Raw genomic sequence first — 19,998 nt, forward strand, 5'->3', positions numbered from 1 at the left:
GCCCCGCCTTTAACGGTCGCAGACACTGCCCGTCAGCGGCGCACCGCCCACTCGGCAACGCCCGCGCCTGCGCAGATCGGGGTCAGCGCAAGAAAGCGGAAATGAGGCGGTTCTTCCAGCTCCGTGAGGCTCCTGCTGTAAGAGACTGACGGTTCTGGAAAAGCTAAACGGAGATAGAATTTCTTACAGGGCTACGCTAGAGAAATGAAACGCGTCTTCACTAGAAGTTGTTCGTGAATATTCATACAGACGTTAATCGTGATGTGAAAGCCTCCCAAATGGCAGTCTCCTGAATCAGCCAAGTGCTCGGTGAAGTACAATGGAATTCTTCCCCTGTCCCACGTAAATAATGGTACCTTCTGTATCATAAACCTTGAAAGCATTTAGCTAAGTAAAAGCAACACGTTGCCGGGCGGTGGTGGCGCTTGCCTTTAATCCCAGCACCTGGGAGGCATCACTGAGTTCGAGGCCAGCCTAGTTTACAGCGTGAGTTCCAGGACCATTAGAGAAACCCTGTCTCGAAAAAGAAAAAGAAAACAACAACAAAAAGCAGCAAGTTAAGGGGAGAACACAGTATAATCCCTTCACGTAAGGTGTCTAGAATAAACAAATCCAGAGGTAGAAGTGGGACCTCAAATGACTGCAGATGGGGATGGGGTTTCTTGGAGTTCATGAGAATGAGCTAGAATTAGATCATGGTAATAATCACACGTTGGTAAATATACTAGAAAGATAAATTGTTAACTTTGAGTATTAATAGGTCTCACTTAACCCTCCCTTAATCCACCACACATAGTTGAATCTTAATGAAATTGGATGCACTACACTTTTTAACCCTCTACTGCCCATGTCTCTGTGACATCTGTTTGAGGATAAGCAGTATATTTTTCTGGAGAGATAGCTCAGGCATTAAGAGTGTTGACTTCTCTTGCAGAGGCCTCTGGGTCAGTTCCCAACACCCACATGGTAGCTCACAATGGCAACTTTAGCTCCAGCAGATCCACTGTCCTCTTTCTGGGCTCTTCTAACACCAAATAGGCCCACGGCCCACATACATACAGTTTTGTTGTTGTTATTGTTTTTAAATTTTATAAAAATCATTGGACTTCAGGTAAAATATTTTACAAAGGTTAATACAAGAGTCCTAGGAATAATCTGAGTGTGGTTGTACACCTTTAATCCCAGCACTTGGGAGGCAAAGGCAGGCAGATCCCTGAGTTTGAGGCCATCCTGGTCCACAATGAATTCCAGGGCAACCAGGGCTAGCTATACAGAGAAACCCTGTAATGGAGAAAACAAAAACCAAAGAATATTCCCAGGAATGGACTCCAAGTCACTTCCATCAAAAGTTTACACAGCTCAACCCAGTGGTGCTGAGGTGGTTACACTACTTGAGCAAAAGAAAAAGGAATCATGCACGCCTGTGTTGTTCTAAATGTTCTTTCTTGAAAAGTTGGTTTGGAGTCAGGGCATGGTGGCACGTGCCTATAATTCCAGCACGTGGGAGGCAGTGGCAGGGGATCTCTGTTATTTGAAGACAGGGCTAGTCTACATGAGTTCATGCTCTCTAGAGGCTACACGATAGGATCCTGTCTCAAAGGAAAAAGTCTATTTGTTTTCAATGTGTGTTTAAACGTGCACATGAGTGTTGTGGGATGATCTTTATTGTACACTGTGAAAATGTGTCTCTGCCTAAAGCGCCTTCTGATTGATTTAATAAAGAGCTAAATGGCCAATAGTTAGGCAAGAGAGGATAGGTGGGATTTCCAGGGAGAGGGAGGAACTTGGGAAGAATCTGAGGCCTGTGGACTTTCACCAGCCAGACATGGAGAAGTCCTATGTACAGTATGGAGGAGCAGCAATGGGCCATGGGACAGAATGTAGATTAATAGAAACAGGTTAACTTAAGTCGTAAGAGTTAGTTGTGAACAGGACTAAGCTAAGGCCAAGCATTCATAGTTAATAAGAAGTCTCTGTATCATTACTGGGGAACTGGCTGTCCAAAGAAAGTCTGACTACATGAGTGTAGGGACCTAAGGCTAGAGGAATTGAATGCCCCAGGAGCTGGACTGAGTTACTGGGAACTGCTGCCTGATGTAGACAACAGTATGCACTCATCTCTGCAGGCCACCTTGATAAACTCAAGGTCCTCCGCAAGAGCAGCAAGAGGGCTTCTGCTTTTATATATATATATATATATATATATATATATATATATATATATATATATATATATATATATTTTTTTTTTTTTTTTTTTTTGCCTCAGCCTCCTGCGTGCTCCATCTCAGACAACCAGAACAAGAGTTCTTAGCCACTGAACTATCTCTCCAGCCCCAAACTCTGGAGTTTTAGACTTGGGTAACAGTGGTTGAGATGCTGTAGTAATCGGAATGAGAATGGCCCCCAGTTGGTGAAACTGTTTGGGAAGAATCAGGTGTGGCTTGCTAGTGGAAGGGTGCCACTGGGGCAGGCTTGGAGATTTCAAGACTCCTATGATTCCTGGTGCTCCCTCTCTGCCGCACAGTGTGGGTCTGCACGTATGCTCTCTGCCACAGTTATGAACTCTAACCCTGTGAATCAATAAGCCAAATTAAACACTTTCTCTTAGAAGTTGCCTTGGTCATGGTGTTTTATCCTAGTAATAGAAAAAACAAGAGAGGGCTGGAGAGATGGCTCAGTGGTTAAGAGCACCGACTGCTCTTCCAGAGGTCCTGAGTTCAATTCCCAGCAACCACATTGTGGCTCACAAACATCTGTAATGAGATCTGGTGCCCTCTTCTGGCCTGCAGGGTTAGGTGCAGACAGAACACTGTATACGTAATAAATAAATAAATCTTTTTAAAAAAAGAAAAGCAAGAGAAAAGTCAAGCCCAGAACTCAGGCCAAAGCCAGCTAGAAAATAGTGATCTCTCTGAAGAACATTACCATTTGTGGGTTTTGGTTGGTGATGAGGGAAGGAGACCCTGCAGATCAAACTTAAGTCCTTACGGCTAGAGAGATGGTTCAGCAGTTAAGAGCACTTGCTGCTCTTGCAGAGGACCTGGGTTCAATTCCTGCACTCATGGTGGTTGTCAACCATCCGTAACTCCAGTATCAGGGACTCTGATGCTCTTTTCTGATCTCACAGAGCACCAAGAGCAGAGATGTTACACAGCACATATATACATTCACGCTATTCACCCATAAAATAAATGAACCCAATTTAAAAATTAATCAAAAGGAAGTGAATCCCTAGGCTCTTGTACATGTGCACATACTAAGCAAGTAGTCCACACCACTCTTTCTTTCAAATACAGAAAAATACAAAATGGCCCAAAATCTTATGTAGAAAGCAGGTAGCATTTAGCACATAAAATATAGGTACATCCCACACCTATCTATCCTGTGAAAGTTATCGTCCCCAAACCCTGACTAGTAAGGCCTGACAAAGTGTCTTGCCTTCAGCCATCTGGTACCTTATCTTCTTGAGACAAAGAATCAACAGCCCATCTGTTCCATCATGAAATGAAAAGTTCATAATTCACCACCAACTATTCTGCAATTCATGTTTTCTCACACGGACTTTTGTTTGTTTTTGTTTTTTTCAAGACAACAGGGTTTCTCTATAGACCTGGCTGTCCAGGAATTCACTCTGTAGACCAGGCTGGCCTCGAATTGACAGAGATCCTGCTGGGATTAAAAGTGAGGCCACCATTGCCTGACTCTCACATGCATCTTATTAAATCATTTAAAAAATCTTTGTTTTTATTCAGACATAGTCTCATATAACCCAGGCTGGCTTCAACTTACTATATAGCTGTGGATAACAGAATTCCTGCCTCCACACCCCAAGTAATTAGATTAGAGTGTGCGCCGTCACACTCAGTTTTTTTGTTTTTGAGACAGGGTTCCTCTGTGTAGCTTTGGAGCCTGTCCTGGAATTCACTTTGTAGACCAGGCTGGCCTTGAACTCACTGATAGGTGCCTGCTCTCGAGTGCTGGGATTAAAGGCATGCGCCACCACCACCCAGCAGTCGTTTATAAAGTCAGGAGAGAAGGATAAAAGAAATCAAAGGAGTCTTAAATAACTGATAATAAAAATTTTATTTCCTGTAAAACCACACAAAAATTTCAAAAATAAATGAATTTCAGAAATACAAAGAGAAATGAAAAGCAATGAGATAGGGATTATACTTTAAGGCCAGATGGACGTTAGCTTCTGTGAAGTGCTGGGGACAAGTAGCCTCTACATTGGCACTACAGAAAATACCGATTCCTGCTCTACTGTCAAGAAGGAAAAGGCGGTGCTCACTTCAGCAGCCCCTACGCTAAAACTGGAATTCAGAGAAGATTGGCATGGCCCCTGCTCAAGGACAACAGGAAAATTCCTGAAGCATTCCCATTTTTCCTGCCATTAAGAGCTGGTGAACAAAGTGTTTACAGCACTGTGAAACCAGAATACACTGTCATGAGCATACTTGCCACAGTTAGCTTTGTGCTCAAACAATTCATAGCTCACTGCTACTCCATTTCATGACATTTGTAGCTACAGATTCCAAAGGAGCAAAGGGAGCCGTGAGCATCTTACCTCCATGGGCCAGGGGTAAATGTATCTTTCTGCTTCCATTTTATCTTTATGCTGATACAAGCACAGACTCACCCACTCAGTTACTAATTTATCTGATTTCACTATTTCTTAATACCAATAAAGTTTTGTTTTGAGTAAAAATAAAATAATAAATTAAAAGAGGAAAAGGTGATGTAGGTGGTTCACAGTCCAAGAGGACTCCTGCTGCTTCAGCCCAGAGAAACCCAAGACATGGGTGCACCGAAAGAGGGTTGGAGGGGACTGCAGGGGAAAGCCCACCCAACAGTCCCCAGGAAAGGAAGCAGACTCTGCAAAGTCACAGGGGTTTACAAATCTGGCACCTGGTGTAGCAAATAAAGGCCTGTGAAGGCCACTGAAGAATTCCACCAGGCTCACAGATCAGGAAAGAGACCCACCCTCTTCCTGATTCATCCCCAGCTACACTAGGGACTTTCCCGCCATTAGGAAACAGACCCTGAGCACATCTGATCACCTGAGGAGAAAGCCAGTGGGCTGGGCAGCTTCAGGATGGCAACTCCTCAGGTCCCTGGAATCAGGCAAGGGCTGTAGCCCTTGGACAGGGGGCCTCAGGCAGGGGGAGACCGGGAGCGGATGGGTGAGCTCGTCAGGTAAGAGGATGTATAGGGGCCGTCCCCAAATACATTGGCGTAGGACGACTTGAGGAACTGGACGTAATTCTGCATGCTGCGGTTGGTGCTCTCAGACTGCTCCAGGCGGTCCTTCAGATCCTGCAGCCGGCTCTGGTATCGCCGATCCGCCTAGGGAGAGGAGAGAGGACATGGCAAGAGTAAAAAGCGAACAATGGGCCCAGGCGTTCACTTAGAGGGTGCCAACACCGAGAGGTACCAGGGCCTATGAGGGAGGTGGGGATTTTCCCCTTGGGTGAGGGAGTTAGGTGCTTTTTTGTTTTACTATTTTGAGCCAAGTCCTCCCCAAGCTGCCCAGACAACTTAGTACATGGCCTTGAATTAGCTATTTTCCTGCCTTAGCCTGAGTGCTGGGATTATGGCAACACACACTGAGTCAACACACCTGGCTGAGGTTTTTATTTTTATAGGTCTGCCTTTGTTATTTGGTCTTTTTCCTTTACAGCTTTTTTTTTTTTTTTTTTTTAAAAAGACTTAGTTATTATGTATACAGTGTCCTTCCTGCCTGCATCCAGAAGAGGGCACCAGATCACCAGATCATTACAGATGGTTGTGAGCCACCATGTGGGTGCTGGGAACTAAACTCTGGACCTCTGGAAGAACAGCCAGTGCCCTTAACCACTGAGCTGTCTCTCCCAGTTCCTCTTCTTGTTTTGTTTTTTTTTTTGGCAGAGTTTTTCTATGTAGCCTTGGCTGTCCTCAGACTCACAGATCTGTCAACCTCTGCTTCCCGAATGCTGAGATTAAAAATGTGGGCCACCACATCTGGCTTGTCACATCTTCTTGCTTAATTATTATTAATTTGGAGTGACCTTTTGAATCTTCTCATTTGGGCTTGAAGTTCATGAATACCTACAGCAGCTTGTTTCAGGATTCCATTAGTATAGCAGATTGGTTCTCATCCTCTGCATCTGTCTGTGTCTACCATTGAGGTAGACACATGTGGGAGCCCATTTTCAGGTTCCTCATGGCTTTACCTAGTAGGTCTGCATAAAAAGGATGATTGAACTCCAGGCCTGAATGCAGGTGTCTGAGATGGTCTGCACTTGGCTGTGCTGGGGGGAGGTCTTTTGCTCCACCCCTGGGCATTCCTATAAATACCCTGGGGCAGAGACAGTCAGGGCCCTATGGAATAGGTTCTAGGCCCTCTCAAGGCGGTCCTGTATTTTCTATCTGTTTCCCCCCCTCTAATTCTTCTATCTAATATTTCCTGCTGCTCCTACTCGAGAGCACACTGGGAAACTGTGGGGGTGGTGGGTAGCCCCCACCACAGACACATATTCATTTCTTGGACACACATTGTTAGGCCTGTCTTTCTCATGGGTAGCTGAAGCCATAATTTACCAAGTCCTGTAATTTGGTTGGTTGCTGTTTTGGTTGGTTGGATTAGTTTTGGGTTTTACATTCTCCTCTATCAGTACTAGTGGTCTGCTTATTTACCACGTGGGTAAATGTAGGTGCAAACCAAGACAAAGAGAGGGCAGCAAAGCCCTCAGAACCAGAGTTACAAGCATCTGTGGAACATCTGGCTTGGTCATAATAAGCCTGGGTGCTGGGATACGAACTCTAGTCCTCATGATCAAACGGCAAGTATCTTTAACCAGTGTGCCAAAAGAGGGCAGCAGATTCCCCCGAGCTACAGTTACAGACTGAGCTGTGGGAGGTAGAAGGCTGGGGAAAACAGACACTGCCAGTCGCTGCCATGAGAAGTAACATGTAAAGACACCGGTAAGCCACAAGCCATGTGGCAAAATATAGATTAATAGAAATGGGCTAAATATAAGAGTAAGAGCTAGACAATGGTAGGCCTGAGCTAATGGCCAAGCAGTTTAAATAATATAAATGTCTGTGTGTTTATTTTATAAGTGGGTTGTTGGACTAACAGGGCTTGGCGGGGGCTGGAGAGTAGATCTCCAACTACAAATGGCGCCCAACATGTTGGCAAAAGTTTCCACCTAAAACCTGAGAAAAAAGATTCTAAAACGGAGCTAAAAACAGCTTCCTAATTGTCTCTCAAGTTAGCGGCAGCCTGCCGGTTTGAGCTACTATGGTGGGTTCCTGGTGTGTGTGTCTGACCTGCAGTGTGGCGGGAATGAGGAGTCTACAAGCAGCACTTTACTCTGCTGCGTGGTGGATTTAGTCTTTGCTAGTTAAAAAAAAAAAAAGGGTTTCTGGGCTATGCGCTGCTGCTTTGGTAGAACTGCTTCTGATAGTTGATGGTACACATGGCTCCAGACCCAGAGCTGGCAGTAAACTGTACCACCGCCATGTTGGGAAGCTGAGGTGGGCAGAGCCAACAGCCACAGCAGCGTTTCAATCTTACAAAGATGGATATTACACAGAGAATCTGGTTTGTGTTGTCTTTGGGATTTTTAACTGCAGAAAAAGATTTGATCGTAAAAGCTGTTGAGTTAAACAAATATGTAAATTTTAAAGGTACCTTGACTTCAAAATTTGGATATAAGGATATGTTGCTTTGTGAGTCTCTGCTTTTGTTTCCACAGAAAGCCAGAGGCTATGGATTTGTTCCAGATTAAGATATATCAGGTTTGATCAGCCAAGACCACCTGAAAGGTCTCCGATGACACCATGGCCCAGATGATCCAACATCCAGAATGGTTTCAAGGCAACTGGCTCAGAGGTTCACCCTCACGGACTACTCCATAATCCTAAAATTTTCTTTGTGTCCCCATAAGATACATACAGCGCCCTCCTCCAGCAGGAAGTAGTAAGAAAAACTACACCCAATTTCCCAAAATTATCAAGCTGGCTTTGGAGATGGAATTGGCTCACTCCTTCTCTAAACCCAGACATATTGCTAAAAGAAAAGGTTAAGAGACTCTTGTGTCCCAAATCAGAAGAGCCCTCTGATGTGGGACAGAGAAAAACCACTCACTATTTTTATTTATAGCAGGTTGATTATAAATGCGATCTCTTTCTAAAGAAAAGGGGATATGATATAGATATAATGGGATGAAAGGGTAGATTAATGAACCTACTTCTAAAGAGCAACAACTCGTTTAAAATGTTTTATACTGGTATAGATTTTAGTCTATAGATACAAACTTAAAGTTAATTTTGTTATACTGTGTTATATTTCTACTCTTGTTTAAGGTATTATGTTTGTATAGCTCATTTAAAATTGTAATGAACAATAATAGATTAATAATTAATAATTAATCATGTATGATAATCATACTCATAGCCATGTTAGTTAAGTCTTCTAGGTATACATAGAGATATTTCAGGTAGATAGGTAATCTTCAAATACTTCAAAGGCCTTCAGAATATGGCATTTAAAATATTTTTAAAATTTAGACTTTCTGGACAGTGAGACATGTCTGCTCCTGGCAACACCGATTTACTTCAGAGAGGAGAATGGGCATTGAAGACACTTCATATCTTATCTTCACCTTGGCAAAAAATAGCCATTTGGGCAAGAAACTATTCTTGCCTGGACTGCTTGATCGACTGGACGTTTAGGACCCATGGGAAGGTGACCACTAAACTTTGTTTGACAAAATGGTCCTTCAGGTACCTGCTTCACAGAGGAAACTGCCAGACATTCTACAGGACACTGAGAGAAGTGACCAAGAGACTCTAGCCCTGTGGGCTGAAGACAGATGCCCCAACTTTACAAAGGAACATTAGGTGACTGTCCAGGCTGCCAGCTGTCTCCATCTACCCTGCAAGACTCCCACAAGTTGCTTGCATCCTTCTCCCAGTTCTCAGGTAATATTATATCCTTTTGAGGTCTTTGATGTGGTTGAAGACTAGATAGTTATAATTTCCTCAGTTATGATAAAAGGTAAGTTAGATATAAAAACCTCAGGCTCACAAATATAAGATAGATAGGATATCTTCCTTAATATTGTAACTGTAATTCTTGCTTGATAATTGTTTTGTTAAATGTAATTTTACTATGTAAAAGTTAAAACCTTCCTTTAAAAAAAAAAAGAAAAGGGGAAGTGGTGGATATTGATCTGTATAAATAAAATGCTGATTGGCCAGTAGCCAGGCAGGAAGTATAGGCGGGACAAGAGAGAAGAGAATTCTGGGAAGTGGAAGGCAAAGGGAGAGAGATATGGTCAGCCACTGCCATAACAAGGTAAGCCACGAGCCATGTGGCAACTTATAGACTAATAGAAATGGGTTAATTTAAGATAGAAGAAGTAGATAACAAGAAGAAGCCTGCCACGGCCATATAGTTTGTAAACAATATGTGTGTTTACTTGGTTGGGTCTGAGCGTCTATGGGCCTGGCGGGTGAGAGAGATTTGTCCTGACTGTGGGCCAGGCAGGAAAACTCTAACTACACTGAGCATGGGTGCTGGGAACTGAACCCAGGTCTACCCAAGAACAATCAGTGTTCACAATTGCTGAGCCTGCTCTTCAGGTGCCATCTGGGGGAGTCTTATTGAACAGCCTACTCTGGAAGGCTCAACCCCTAGCACCACCACAGGAGGAGACACAAAGATGCATGGGAGTGGCTGCAGCGAGCTCTCTGCACCACCAGACAAGTGCCGCTGCTCTGTCTGTCCTCTTTTCCTCTGGACTTTTCAGGCTTTCTTTTATTTCCGTTGTGGTTTTCAAAGTTCTTCCTCTCTGTGGAACAAGAGCTATTTTTGCTTACTTTGACTCTCTCTCTCTCAGCCACTCACACAGAGGCAGCTTCTACCTCACCTTTTACCACTACCAGAAATTTGGTCATCATGCAAGTCTATGGATATGCGAAAAACTGTTCACCTGTACAATAAGTGTTTATGGATATAGATGACATCTTGTAATTCTGATTTTAAGAAGGGATGTAACAGGAGCCATAGCTCAGTGGTGGCAGCTTGCCTAACACAGTCAAGGCCCTGAGTTCAATCCCTAGTACCAAAAAAGGGGAGGGAGGTCACCCAGAATATCCTCCTAGGCTGGCAAGGTGACTGGGGATAACCTCTTTGACTCCTGAAAACACCAGGCGACAGTTTTGCCTGCAGCCCAAGGGAGCCCTGCCCACTAGCCCAACTCACATCATCACGGGTACGCCGCAGCTGGCCAAGTTCTGTCTTGGTCCTGCTCAGCTGGGTCTCAAGGTCCAGGATTTTGCTCTGGGCTGCTCGCTCCTTGGAGAGCGCCTGCTCCTTGGTTTGCTCCACCTGCACACAAAGGAGAGGTAGGTCTGCCTAACCCTGCAGAGAAGGCTAGCCATTCCCACCAACCAGTTATAGCCCACTGGCACATCATTATGCAAAATTTTCCCTGGTGCCTTGGAGCAGAAGCTAACCAGAGGGAAGTTCTTACATCCACCTTTGCCTGCCCTTTTCCAGCACCCCTAAAATGTGAAAAAGCATTTCTGAGTCTCAAGAGGGCAGAAAGTGAATGATATAATGATCACCATATAAAATGGCTGATCCTCTACAGATATCTATTTCATCCTTACAACACATCCAGGAGGAAGGTACTATCAGTCTTCAGATGGGAAAGGAGGCTGAGAAACGTTAGGACACAGACTACTTATGAGAACACTACTGACCTGCCGCCTGGCATCTTCAATGGCACTCTCCAGCTGCCTCGCCAAGGATCCACACTCCCTCGTTTTCTCCTCCAGCCGCAGCTGAGCCTGGTGAATTGCCTCCTCCCTCTTGGCAATCACCTGTAGGAACTCGACATTCTGGGCGCTGGTGGCCTCCAATTTCCTAGGTGAAAGCACTCCATTAGACCCTGCAATGACCCACTTGTCTTGATCCACTGCCAGGGGGCTGCTGCCTCCCCTGAGCTGGGGATTGCATCTCTTGAAGAATCTCCGTGAATCTCCAAGGAGCCACAAGAAGAAACAAAGTATTTTCAGATCAGCAAGGCGGCTGCTGGTCTGTGCAACTGCAACAGGTGGTCACAGGACAGCGTGGAGAAGGAACAATACGCATGCCACTTGCATGCCGTCACATAGAGAACAGCTTCTGCAGCTCACAGAAGGCCTGCCATTATCAGTTCATTCCAGGAATAAGGGAGCAGAGCCCAGAGAGAAGCAGGAAGAACGGGACTGAAGTCAGCACAGCTGGCAAGTCTGTTACTAAACCCAGCCCAGTAAAACTGAGCCACACAGCACCTTCTGTGACAGACATAGGATAGCTGTGGCTTCTGCACTTTACACAAGGCCTCCCCTGCTCTTCCGAGACACCTTCCCCTTAGTGAACACTGCAAGTCCTGTTGAACCTGGCTACATTTTGTGGGCCAGCTTGGCAGAGCAGAGGTGGAACACAGGAGGCCAGCTGTTGCAGCCCCACTGCAGGCTGTACTGGCCTCTAGGGCAATTAAGACCGTAAGACCTGAGTTCTTAGCCCCCCGGGTTTTTGTTTTTATTTTTTGAGACAGTGTCTTATTACATAACCCAGGATATCCTCTAGGTGGCAGCAATCCTCCTGCCTTAGCCTCCCAAGTACTGGGATTAGTAGTGTGCCATTATTCCAGACTCCGTCCTCTGCTTACAGGTGCTATGGAGGAAGAGTTCCCAGCATAAGAACAGCTTTTCGTAGGCACTAGCTGTGTCCATCTGGGCAAGTAACCACCTTTTCCTGAGCTTGGCTTCCTCATAGTTACTAACATTTGGATAGTTCACACCAGTGATCCTGATACACCGGAGACTAAGGCAAGAGGCATGAGTTGCAAGCCACAGGTTGAGACTCCGTTTCAAAGAGCCAAAATACAGGGCTGGTAAAATATGACTCAGTGGGTACAGGTGCTTACTGCCAAGCCCCATGACCTGAGTTCAGCCCCCAGCACAAAAAGGATGGAAGAGGAGAGCTGACTCCACGTTGTCCTCTGACCTCCGCACCCATGCAGTTGCCCATGCTGGGCACACATAAATACTAATACATTAAAAGAAGGCCGAAAAGGGGCTGGAGAAATGGCTTAGTGGTGAGGGCATATAGAGCACTTGCAGAGGACCCAGATTCCGTTTCCAACACGCACATCAGGCAGCACACAAGTGCCTGTAACTCCAGCTCAGGGGATCTGACCCTCTGGCCTCTGTGGGCACCTGTACTCAGGTACACACACTCCCAGATAGCCACAAACACAGAGTTAAAACAGGGAGAGTACCAGCTGACAAACATCTACAACTAGCTTATCTTGAACATCTCTAAGCAGGTGACACACTCGACCCTCTCACTGAGGACTGGCATGACGATCAGCTGCTAGACTACACCTCCAGTAATCCTTCCTCCGATGAGGAAACGGGTTCAGGAGAGTTAAATGATCTACCCAAGGAGGCAGGTGTCTGAACTGGACCCAAGGCCAGGGCTTCTGATGCCAAATGGTATAAGCCGCCCCTAGAACTGCTTTTACCAGTCTTAAGTAGACGAGCGAGATCAAGGCGGCCGTAGGAGTGCTGCTCAGCAGCACCATGTGCTGGTTGCTTCATTCAAGGCAGGCCCTGCTGGTCTGCTTGGCCTCAGTGTGCTTACCAGAAGACTGGCCTCGTTCATACAGTCACACGGCATCCCTCCAGATTGACGCCACCTTCTCTCACCCACAAGGCTTACCACTGAAACGCAAGCAGCTCTTCCTTTGAGTTCTGCCTAGCACCTTCCAGGGCCTTGAGTCCCTCCAACACTTTGGCACACTGAGCACAAAGCAGCTAAGCGGCAGAAAGTCTCAAGTCCTAGGAAGAGGGCAGACATGGGACCAAGTGCCTCTAACCTCTCCAGTTCATCCACCTTCAGACTCAGCTGTTTATTTTCCTTCTGGGAAGCCTGATGTTTCTCTCTCGCCATCTCCAGCTTGTCCCCCTGGTGTTCGATCTAAAATGACAGGAATGTAGACTGGTTTACGAGGGAACTTCCCATAGGGCAGTAATGGAGGAATTCTCCCTTCCCTGTGATGTCAGCACATGTCCCACATTCAACGAACAACCTGGCAGAGAAAGAGCAGAGACAGGGCAGACCCACGCCACCTCCCACACCAGGAGAACCGGGTTAGATGCTGAAGAGCCAGAACTGTGATGGGTTCCTGGTCAGGAGCCCCAGAGGCCCACCTGGAACTGCAGGAGACACGAGGTGTTACCAGTGGCTCACTTTACACCAGACCACTGAGCTTTCCCAGTTATGCTGCTGGCACCACAGATTTCATCTCCCTCAATGGGGCAATGCATCAAGGGCAGCTTCGATTCATTTAGGTCAGCAAGTTTGAGAAGTTACCCTGAGCGCTGCTTTCTGTGAGAACCTCAGGTATAAGAGCTCAACAGTCTTGAGGCAATGGATTCAAAGCCCTGTGGATACTAAGTATCCCTGTGACACAGGAACTCACTGGTCCCCTCTAGGTCTCAGGCTGTAATTGGAGAAATAACCCATAAACTGCATCAGGTTTCTGGGGGATAAAATGTCAGCCTGCTGGAGCAGGGCAGATACTCAGAACAAACGGAAGAGCAGCTTCCCTTTATGACTACCCAAGGAAGCACTTCAGGAGAGGAGTGGGGCATGACCACAATCCCAGTATTCTCGGAGGCAAAGGCGAGAGTAGGCATCCTTGGCTACACAGTAAGTTCAGTCTGGGCTACGAGACCCTGTCTCAAAAAACTAAAAGGGTAGAGACCTGCCTAAGTCAGAAAAAAAAAAGAGTGGAATGAGTAGTATATGATGTCTTGGGACAGTGCAGGCAGGAGCCATGGTTCCAGTAAGGAAGAGACAGATTGCTTCTGGGCAAAGGGGCTGCTTGCTTCTGTCTCTCAGAACAGAATCCCAGGTGGTACATCTGTGGAGAACAAGGAGAGGCAGTTAAAGCTTGAGAGAGATGGAACAAAGGACAAGCAGTGGCCAGGTATCTGCTGGGTCTCCTTTCGGTGGCTGCAGGTTGGAGGGCAGCGGCAGGATGCGCAGGGCACAAGTAGGTAGAGCACGGAGCAGCTGGGTAGCCACGGCAGGAGGGCCCAAAGGCTCCCAGAGTGACGAGTCCTATAGCTACAATCATTCTGTGCGACACGAAGCGTTTGGCACACCAGACTTTATTTCACAGCACTGATGATAACTCACTCCTTTCAGAAATCGGCAGCCAAGAAAAAGGAAGTGGTCCTCCCTTGGGGGGCGTGCAGCTCATCTCGGTAAGCGGGACCCTGCTCGAGCCAGTTCGTGGGATCCCTTCTGCCAGTCCCTTACCCGGCTGCGCAGGTCTGAAATGATGGCTGTGAGGTCGATATTCTTCCTCTCGTAGCCCTGCAGCTGGTCTTGGCACTCAGCCAACTTGGCCTCTGTGATCTTGAGGATGTCAGGCAGCTGTTGCAGGTCAGCCAGCTGCGACTGGAACTGCCGGCGGGCCTGAAGCAGGAAAAGCAGCCTTGTTGGCAAGATCCTGGCTGAGAACTGGATGGGCCTTCCTCTAGAGTACAGCAGCACTGCCCCAGTCCTGATCTCGAAAACCCCACAGGCACACTTGGGCCTGCCACGCCCTTCAGGTGGGCACTCATGTAGTCAGCAAGGATCAGTAGCAACCCCAGGATTCAGCACCGACCCTGAGGGCTCTGCTGTCACGTTATTTGAACACTAATGAAGGGACAGTTCTAACCACAAAAGGATTTAACTAAGACCTGGAAAAGCCAGGATTACAGGCTGGTGTAATTTCAGCTCCCCTAGGAAGGCAGCCCTGACGATACACAGACCAGGAAGGAACTAGACATAGCTGCCCCTGGTCCTGGCCCACCCATGAGCTTTAACAAGACTGAGGACCAGAGACCGGCAGTGAGCTGCTCAAGAGACCGGCACCTGAGCCTGGCTCAGGCTGTCTCCAAGGTTATCTTTAAGACAATCCCTGTACACCAATCAGCCAACAGCTCCAGAAGAAAGAGATCCTTCCAGAGATGAGAGGCACATTTGCAGATGCTACAAAAACAAAGGTTCCCGGCAGAATAAAGTAGGTATCCAAATACCTAGCCACTGGGTGAATCTGAGTCTACCTAAATGGCCCAAGCAGGAGGGGCTTTGTTTTCTTGAGAGAAGGAAAAGAGAAAGAAAAAATAACCCACAAGGGGAAAATGGAAACAAAGATCACTGTATAGAGAAAAGGCCGGGCAGGAGACAACATAGAACAGTCTCTTATGAGCCACAGGAGGCAGGGTTAAGGGGACATGGCGCCTCTGGACAGACACTGGACAGGGCAGAGAGCAGGGAGGGACAGTACCGCCTCAATCTCTTTGTTCATCTCGTCTTTAAGCATCTTGTTCTCTTTGTCACAGCGCTCTAGCTGGGCAGCTACTTCATCAGCCTCCAATCTGGTCTTCATCACCTGGGGACAAACCACAATGGCTGCTCTTGCGCAGAGCCCTCTTCTCACCCTTCCCCTCAAGCCTAGCGGGGAGCTGCCAAGCAGGGCCCAGGATACCCAGGGCCTACCTGGCTCTTATAGTTGTCGATCATGCCCTCGTAGTTCTTCACCGATGCCTTCAGCTGCTGGACCTCCAGATGAGCCTGGTTGAGTTTGTCCTCCATAGGGGCGAAGCTAGCCTAAAGCAGCAACCAGAAAGAAGGTTCAAGACCAGGGCCTCCTTACCTTCTGTCACTTGAAGAAACCAGCAAAGAGCATGCCCCTATACAGAAATTTTCATCGCCGAGTTTCCAGTAAGACTTCTAATGTGACTCCTCCATTAGACAGAGATGATAACAGATAAATGGTATTTCTTTTTCTTTTTTCTTTTTTTTTTTTTTTCTGAGACAGGGTTTCTCTGTGAAGCTTTGCGCCTTTCCTGAAACTTGCTTTGTAGACCAGGCTGGCCTCAAACTTACAGAGATCCGCCTGTCTCTGCCTCCCGAGTGCTGGGATTAAAGGTGTGCGCCACCACCACCCAACAAATGGTATTTCTTATCCCTAAAAATATGCAAAATCTGAAGGGAATAGAGGGCTGGTGCAGCCAAGTGATAATGGACTTGCCTAGCACGCTAGAAAGAAAATGAATACAAAGGTAACCCAAACCCAGAAGGACAAACATGGTATGTACTCACTCATAAGTGGATTCTAGATATAAAGCAAAGAACAATCAGACTGCAACCCACAGAACCATGGAGGCTATATAGATAGCATGGGGACCCTAGGATGACTGTGGCTTATAATAAGTTTTGGTTTTACTCAATTACTAAGCAAGCCTTAATAAAACATTTCACTATTAAGATAATTTATACTGTATCAAGATGATAATAGAAAAATAAATGGGGTTGGGGATTTAGCTCAATGGTAGAGCGCTTGCCTAGCAAGTGAAAGGTCCTGGGTTCGATCCTCAGCTTCAAAAAAAAAAAGAAAAAAGAAAAGAAAAGAAAAAAGAAAAATAAATTAATTAAAAAAAAAAAAAAGAAAATGAATATAAAACACATGGATCACATACCCAAGGCTCAAGATTTGACCAAATAGCTACTGTTCTGTAACTTTTTTTATGAACAAATTATATGATGCTTTTAAAACTTGGCAAAAAACCTGGGCGGTGGTGGTGCACACCTTTAATCCCAACACTCGGGAGGCAGAGCCAGGCGGATCTCTGTGAGTTCGAGTCCAGCCTGGTCTACAGAGTGAGATCCAGGACAGGCTCCAAAACTAACAGAGAAACCCTGTCTTGAAGAACGAAACAAAACTTGCAAAATACTTTTTAAAATGTATTTTTAAGACAATGAGGGTTGGGGATTTAGCTCAGTGGTAGAGCGTTTGCCTAGCAAGCACAAGGCCCTGGGTTCGATCCTCAGCTCTAAAAACAAAAGACAACCAATTCTCTCATGTCTCTCAGAGAAGTTACCTGATACGTCACTGGTTTTGCAATACAGATAAATAGGAGTCAGGAGCAAGCAGGAGCATGAAGAGACAAACAGATGAGTGGCGGCTCACATTTAGTCCCAGCTCTCAGGGGCCCCAGGCAGGCCTGTTGCACGTGTGAGGCTACTTAAGATATAACACTACACTATCCAAAAAGAAGGGGGGAAGAGGGTGGAAGTGGGGAGGGAGGGAAGGAACAAAGAAAGGCAAGAGCTAGGGTACACAGCCTGGTGGGAGAGTCCTGGCCTAGCGTGTGCAAAGTCCTGTGCTCTGTCCTCAGCATCACAGATGGAAAAGCTTCAGTGCACTGGCTGGGTGAAGGGTGCCAGTGCACTTGACTGTTCCCATCAGGACAAACACACTCACAGTGACGACAGAAACCTGTCTGGTGCTGGACAAGGAACCCTGGGCCTTACTGCATGCCGACAGCTGCCTCTACCTCTGAGTGTGTCACACCCCGGCTTCTGTGATGTTTCCTGGGAACATAGCTGACTGTCTAAGAGAATACACTTCTACAGTATACACTTTCAGAGGCTACAGTGTATACCCTACACAGGATACACCGTGCTGTACTTAATCCTTAAGTGCTGGAGTTGGAGGTTATTCATATTATTTGAGATGGGGTCTCTATGTATCCTAAGATGGCCTGAAACTCATTGTACATAGTCTACCTATACTGTCCTTCAGGAGTGTGTCTCCACTTCTGGCCCTCTGGAAGGTATCTCTAGGGTGTCTAACAATGCAGTAAAAATTAAAAAGACTGGTAATACCAAGTGTTGCCAAGGGGACACATGGCAACTGTTGACACTGACTCATCACCAGTGGAAACAGTGTGTACAACTACTTTGCCACTTGTGAACATCTGCTAAGGCTGAATCAGCAGATGACGTCACAATTCTATTTCAAGGAGTATCACCAACAACATGCACCCAAGAGAGGGCCACTACCCAAATCAGACCAACACTAGTGGATCAACCTCCCAGCTCCCATCTACAGCAGCGAGGAGTAAATTACACACCCTGTGCTGAGTGAAAGGCACGCAGCAGTACAAACTCTGTCAGGCCACAAGCCCACAGACGGATTTGTCACACAGTCAGCAGCTGCCTTTACAAGGGGTCAGTTCCAGGGTGCTCAGAACTTTCAGGGATTGAAAAGCTGTTGACGGCATGGAAAGTTAAGGATTTGTATACTTTTCCATGGCATACTTGTCTTGCCTAACAAAAACTAAAATCAGAGGGAAAATCTTCTCTGAAGCGTCACCTCTGCACAGTAGTTTGGTCTGAGTCAGTAATCTACTTGGATTTTGGGTCAGTTTGTTTGAGGCAGATCTCACTCTGTGGGGCAGGTTTCCTCAAATTAATAAACTTACAGCGATCCTCCTGCCTCAGTTTCCTTAGTGCTGAAATTACAGGCATGTACCTCCACATGCAGTAATAAATAGCCGGGTCTACAGAATCATTTTCAATTTCAAATCCCAACTCCAAATACATCCTTGGGCAAAACCCTCTTTAAACTTGGTTTTTTTTTTTCCCCCAAGTCAGGTTTTCTCTGTATAGCCCTGGATGTCCTGGAACTCACTCTAGACAAGCTGGCCTCGAACTCAGATATCCGCCTACCTCTGCCTCCTTAGTGCTGGGATTAAAGGGTGTGCCACTACTGCCTAGCTAAGCCCTGCTTTCTTTATTATCTTTGGCAAGTTAGAAACCAAACCTAGGACCCAGGCTTGCTAGGCAAGAGCTCTAAAGTAAGCTACACCCCAGTTCAATTTCCTTATTGACCAAAATTAGTCAACATACAATCCGAAGGTTAAACTGAAATTGTGTGAAGTACTCAGCAGAGAGCCATGGTTAGGGCCAAAGTCAGTGAATTCTGTCGTGTAAGTGTTCACTAAATGCATCATGTAAACATTTCACATGAGTTACCATATTCTCAGCAGGACCCATCCCCCTCATTCAGGGAGCTGAAGCAATAAATGATTAAATGTCCCCCTCACACCCATACCCATGCAGTCCTGCGGCCAGACTCACTAACACCAGAGCATTCCCTTTATCAACATGCTGCCCAAACCCTCGGAGGAGCCCAGGCTCATCTGGCCCCACTGAGGCCAGCCCGCCTGTGGGGTCCCAGCTCTCAGTATGCAGCATCCAGACCTTGAGCCTCTCATTCTCTAGCTTGAATGCAGAATACTCAGCAGTCTGCCGGTGCAGTCTCTCCACAAGGCTGTCCCGGTCTTCCCGCATCTTCTCCTCCAAGCTTTGTTGCTGGTTTACAAGATCTGTCACCCGGCTAGAAGATCAGCAGATAGCGTCAATTCCCAGGTCATTGTAGGAAAGGAGTACACCCTCACCAAAGGCCATTTCTACCTTATGATGTAGTGACATATTATGTATCCTAATAAAATTGGCCTGAAGATCAGCGAACAGAACAAGCCACTAGATTAAACAGAGGCCAGGCAGTGGTGGCACACACCTTTAATCCCAGTATTTGGGAAGCGCATGTGCATTTAATCCCAGCACTAGGAAGTAAGTAATATGGCTGGGCAGAGAAAGGTATATAAGGCATGAGGAGACAGGAACTAAGCTTTTTGGCTAAAGCTTTTCAGCAAAAGCCCCTTTTTGGCTTTTGGCTGAGGACTCAGAGACTTCAGTCAGAGGATTTGTGGAGTTGGTGAGGTGAGAAGTGGCAGTGGCTTGCTCCTTGGTCTCTCTGATCTTGCAGCATTTACCCCAATGTCTGGCTCCGGGTTTTTATTATAAGACCATTTAGAAATTCGAGCAACACTATGACATGCTGCCTATCTGCTCCCCAGCCTCCATACCAAGAAGCAGCTTCCCCATACCAGTGTCCCACCTCCACATAATATCCTTCCAAAATGATTCTCATGACACCTCCTCTGGAAGCTGTCTACCATTTAGCCAGGATGACTGTTAAGTGTGCCCATTCTGATTGAAAGGCCGAAGACACAGTTCCTCCCAACCTTCAGTATCACCAG

The 19,998-nt window shown here is 46.4% G+C and overlaps 1 protein-coding gene and 2 non-coding genes across 18 annotated transcripts in view; 2 read left to right on the forward strand and 1 right to left on the reverse strand.

The window, feature by feature from the left end:
- Positions 1-4,106: 4,106 nt before the first annotated feature.
- Positions 4,107-19,998, reverse strand: part of Odf2 (outer dense fiber of sperm tails 2) — a 43,198-nt gene continuing 27,306 nt past the window's right edge. For 13 of the 16 annotated variants that reach the window (XM_036183162.1, XM_036183168.1, XM_036183161.1 and 10 more), the window contains 8 exons: positions 19,157-19,292; positions 15,605-15,715; positions 15,393-15,497; positions 14,375-14,533; positions 12,924-13,024; positions 10,759-10,921; positions 10,256-10,381; positions 4,107-5,349 (listed from right to left, as the gene is read on the reverse strand). In XM_036183162.1, coding sequence (XP_036039055.1) covers positions 5,158-5,349; positions 10,256-10,381; positions 10,759-10,921; positions 12,924-13,024; positions 14,375-14,533; positions 15,393-15,497; positions 15,605-15,715; positions 19,157-19,292 — 1,093 coding nt within the window. In that variant the 3' untranslated portion in view covers positions 4,107-5,157. Of the gene's footprint in view, positions 5,350-10,255; positions 10,382-10,758; positions 10,922-12,923; positions 13,025-14,207; positions 14,534-15,392; positions 15,498-15,604; positions 15,716-19,156; positions 19,293-19,998 lie in introns of those variants that run through there. The other 3 variants (XM_036183173.1, XM_036183172.1, XM_036183174.1) reach the window with 1 other exon arrangement.
- LOC118583253 lies at positions 4,287-4,390 on the forward strand. The gene has a single exon (XR_004944843.1). It is a non-coding gene; the product is annotated as a U6 spliceosomal RNA (small nuclear RNA).
- On the forward strand, positions 16,874-16,946 carry Trnaa-agc. Its single transcript has one exon. It is a non-coding gene; the product is annotated as a tRNA-Ala (tRNA).

The sequence above is a fragment of the Onychomys torridus genome, chromosome 4 (genome assembly GCF_903995425.1).
Source record: "Onychomys torridus chromosome 4, mOncTor1.1, whole genome shotgun sequence".
NCBI lineage: Eukaryota > Metazoa > Chordata > Mammalia > Rodentia > Cricetidae > Onychomys > Onychomys torridus.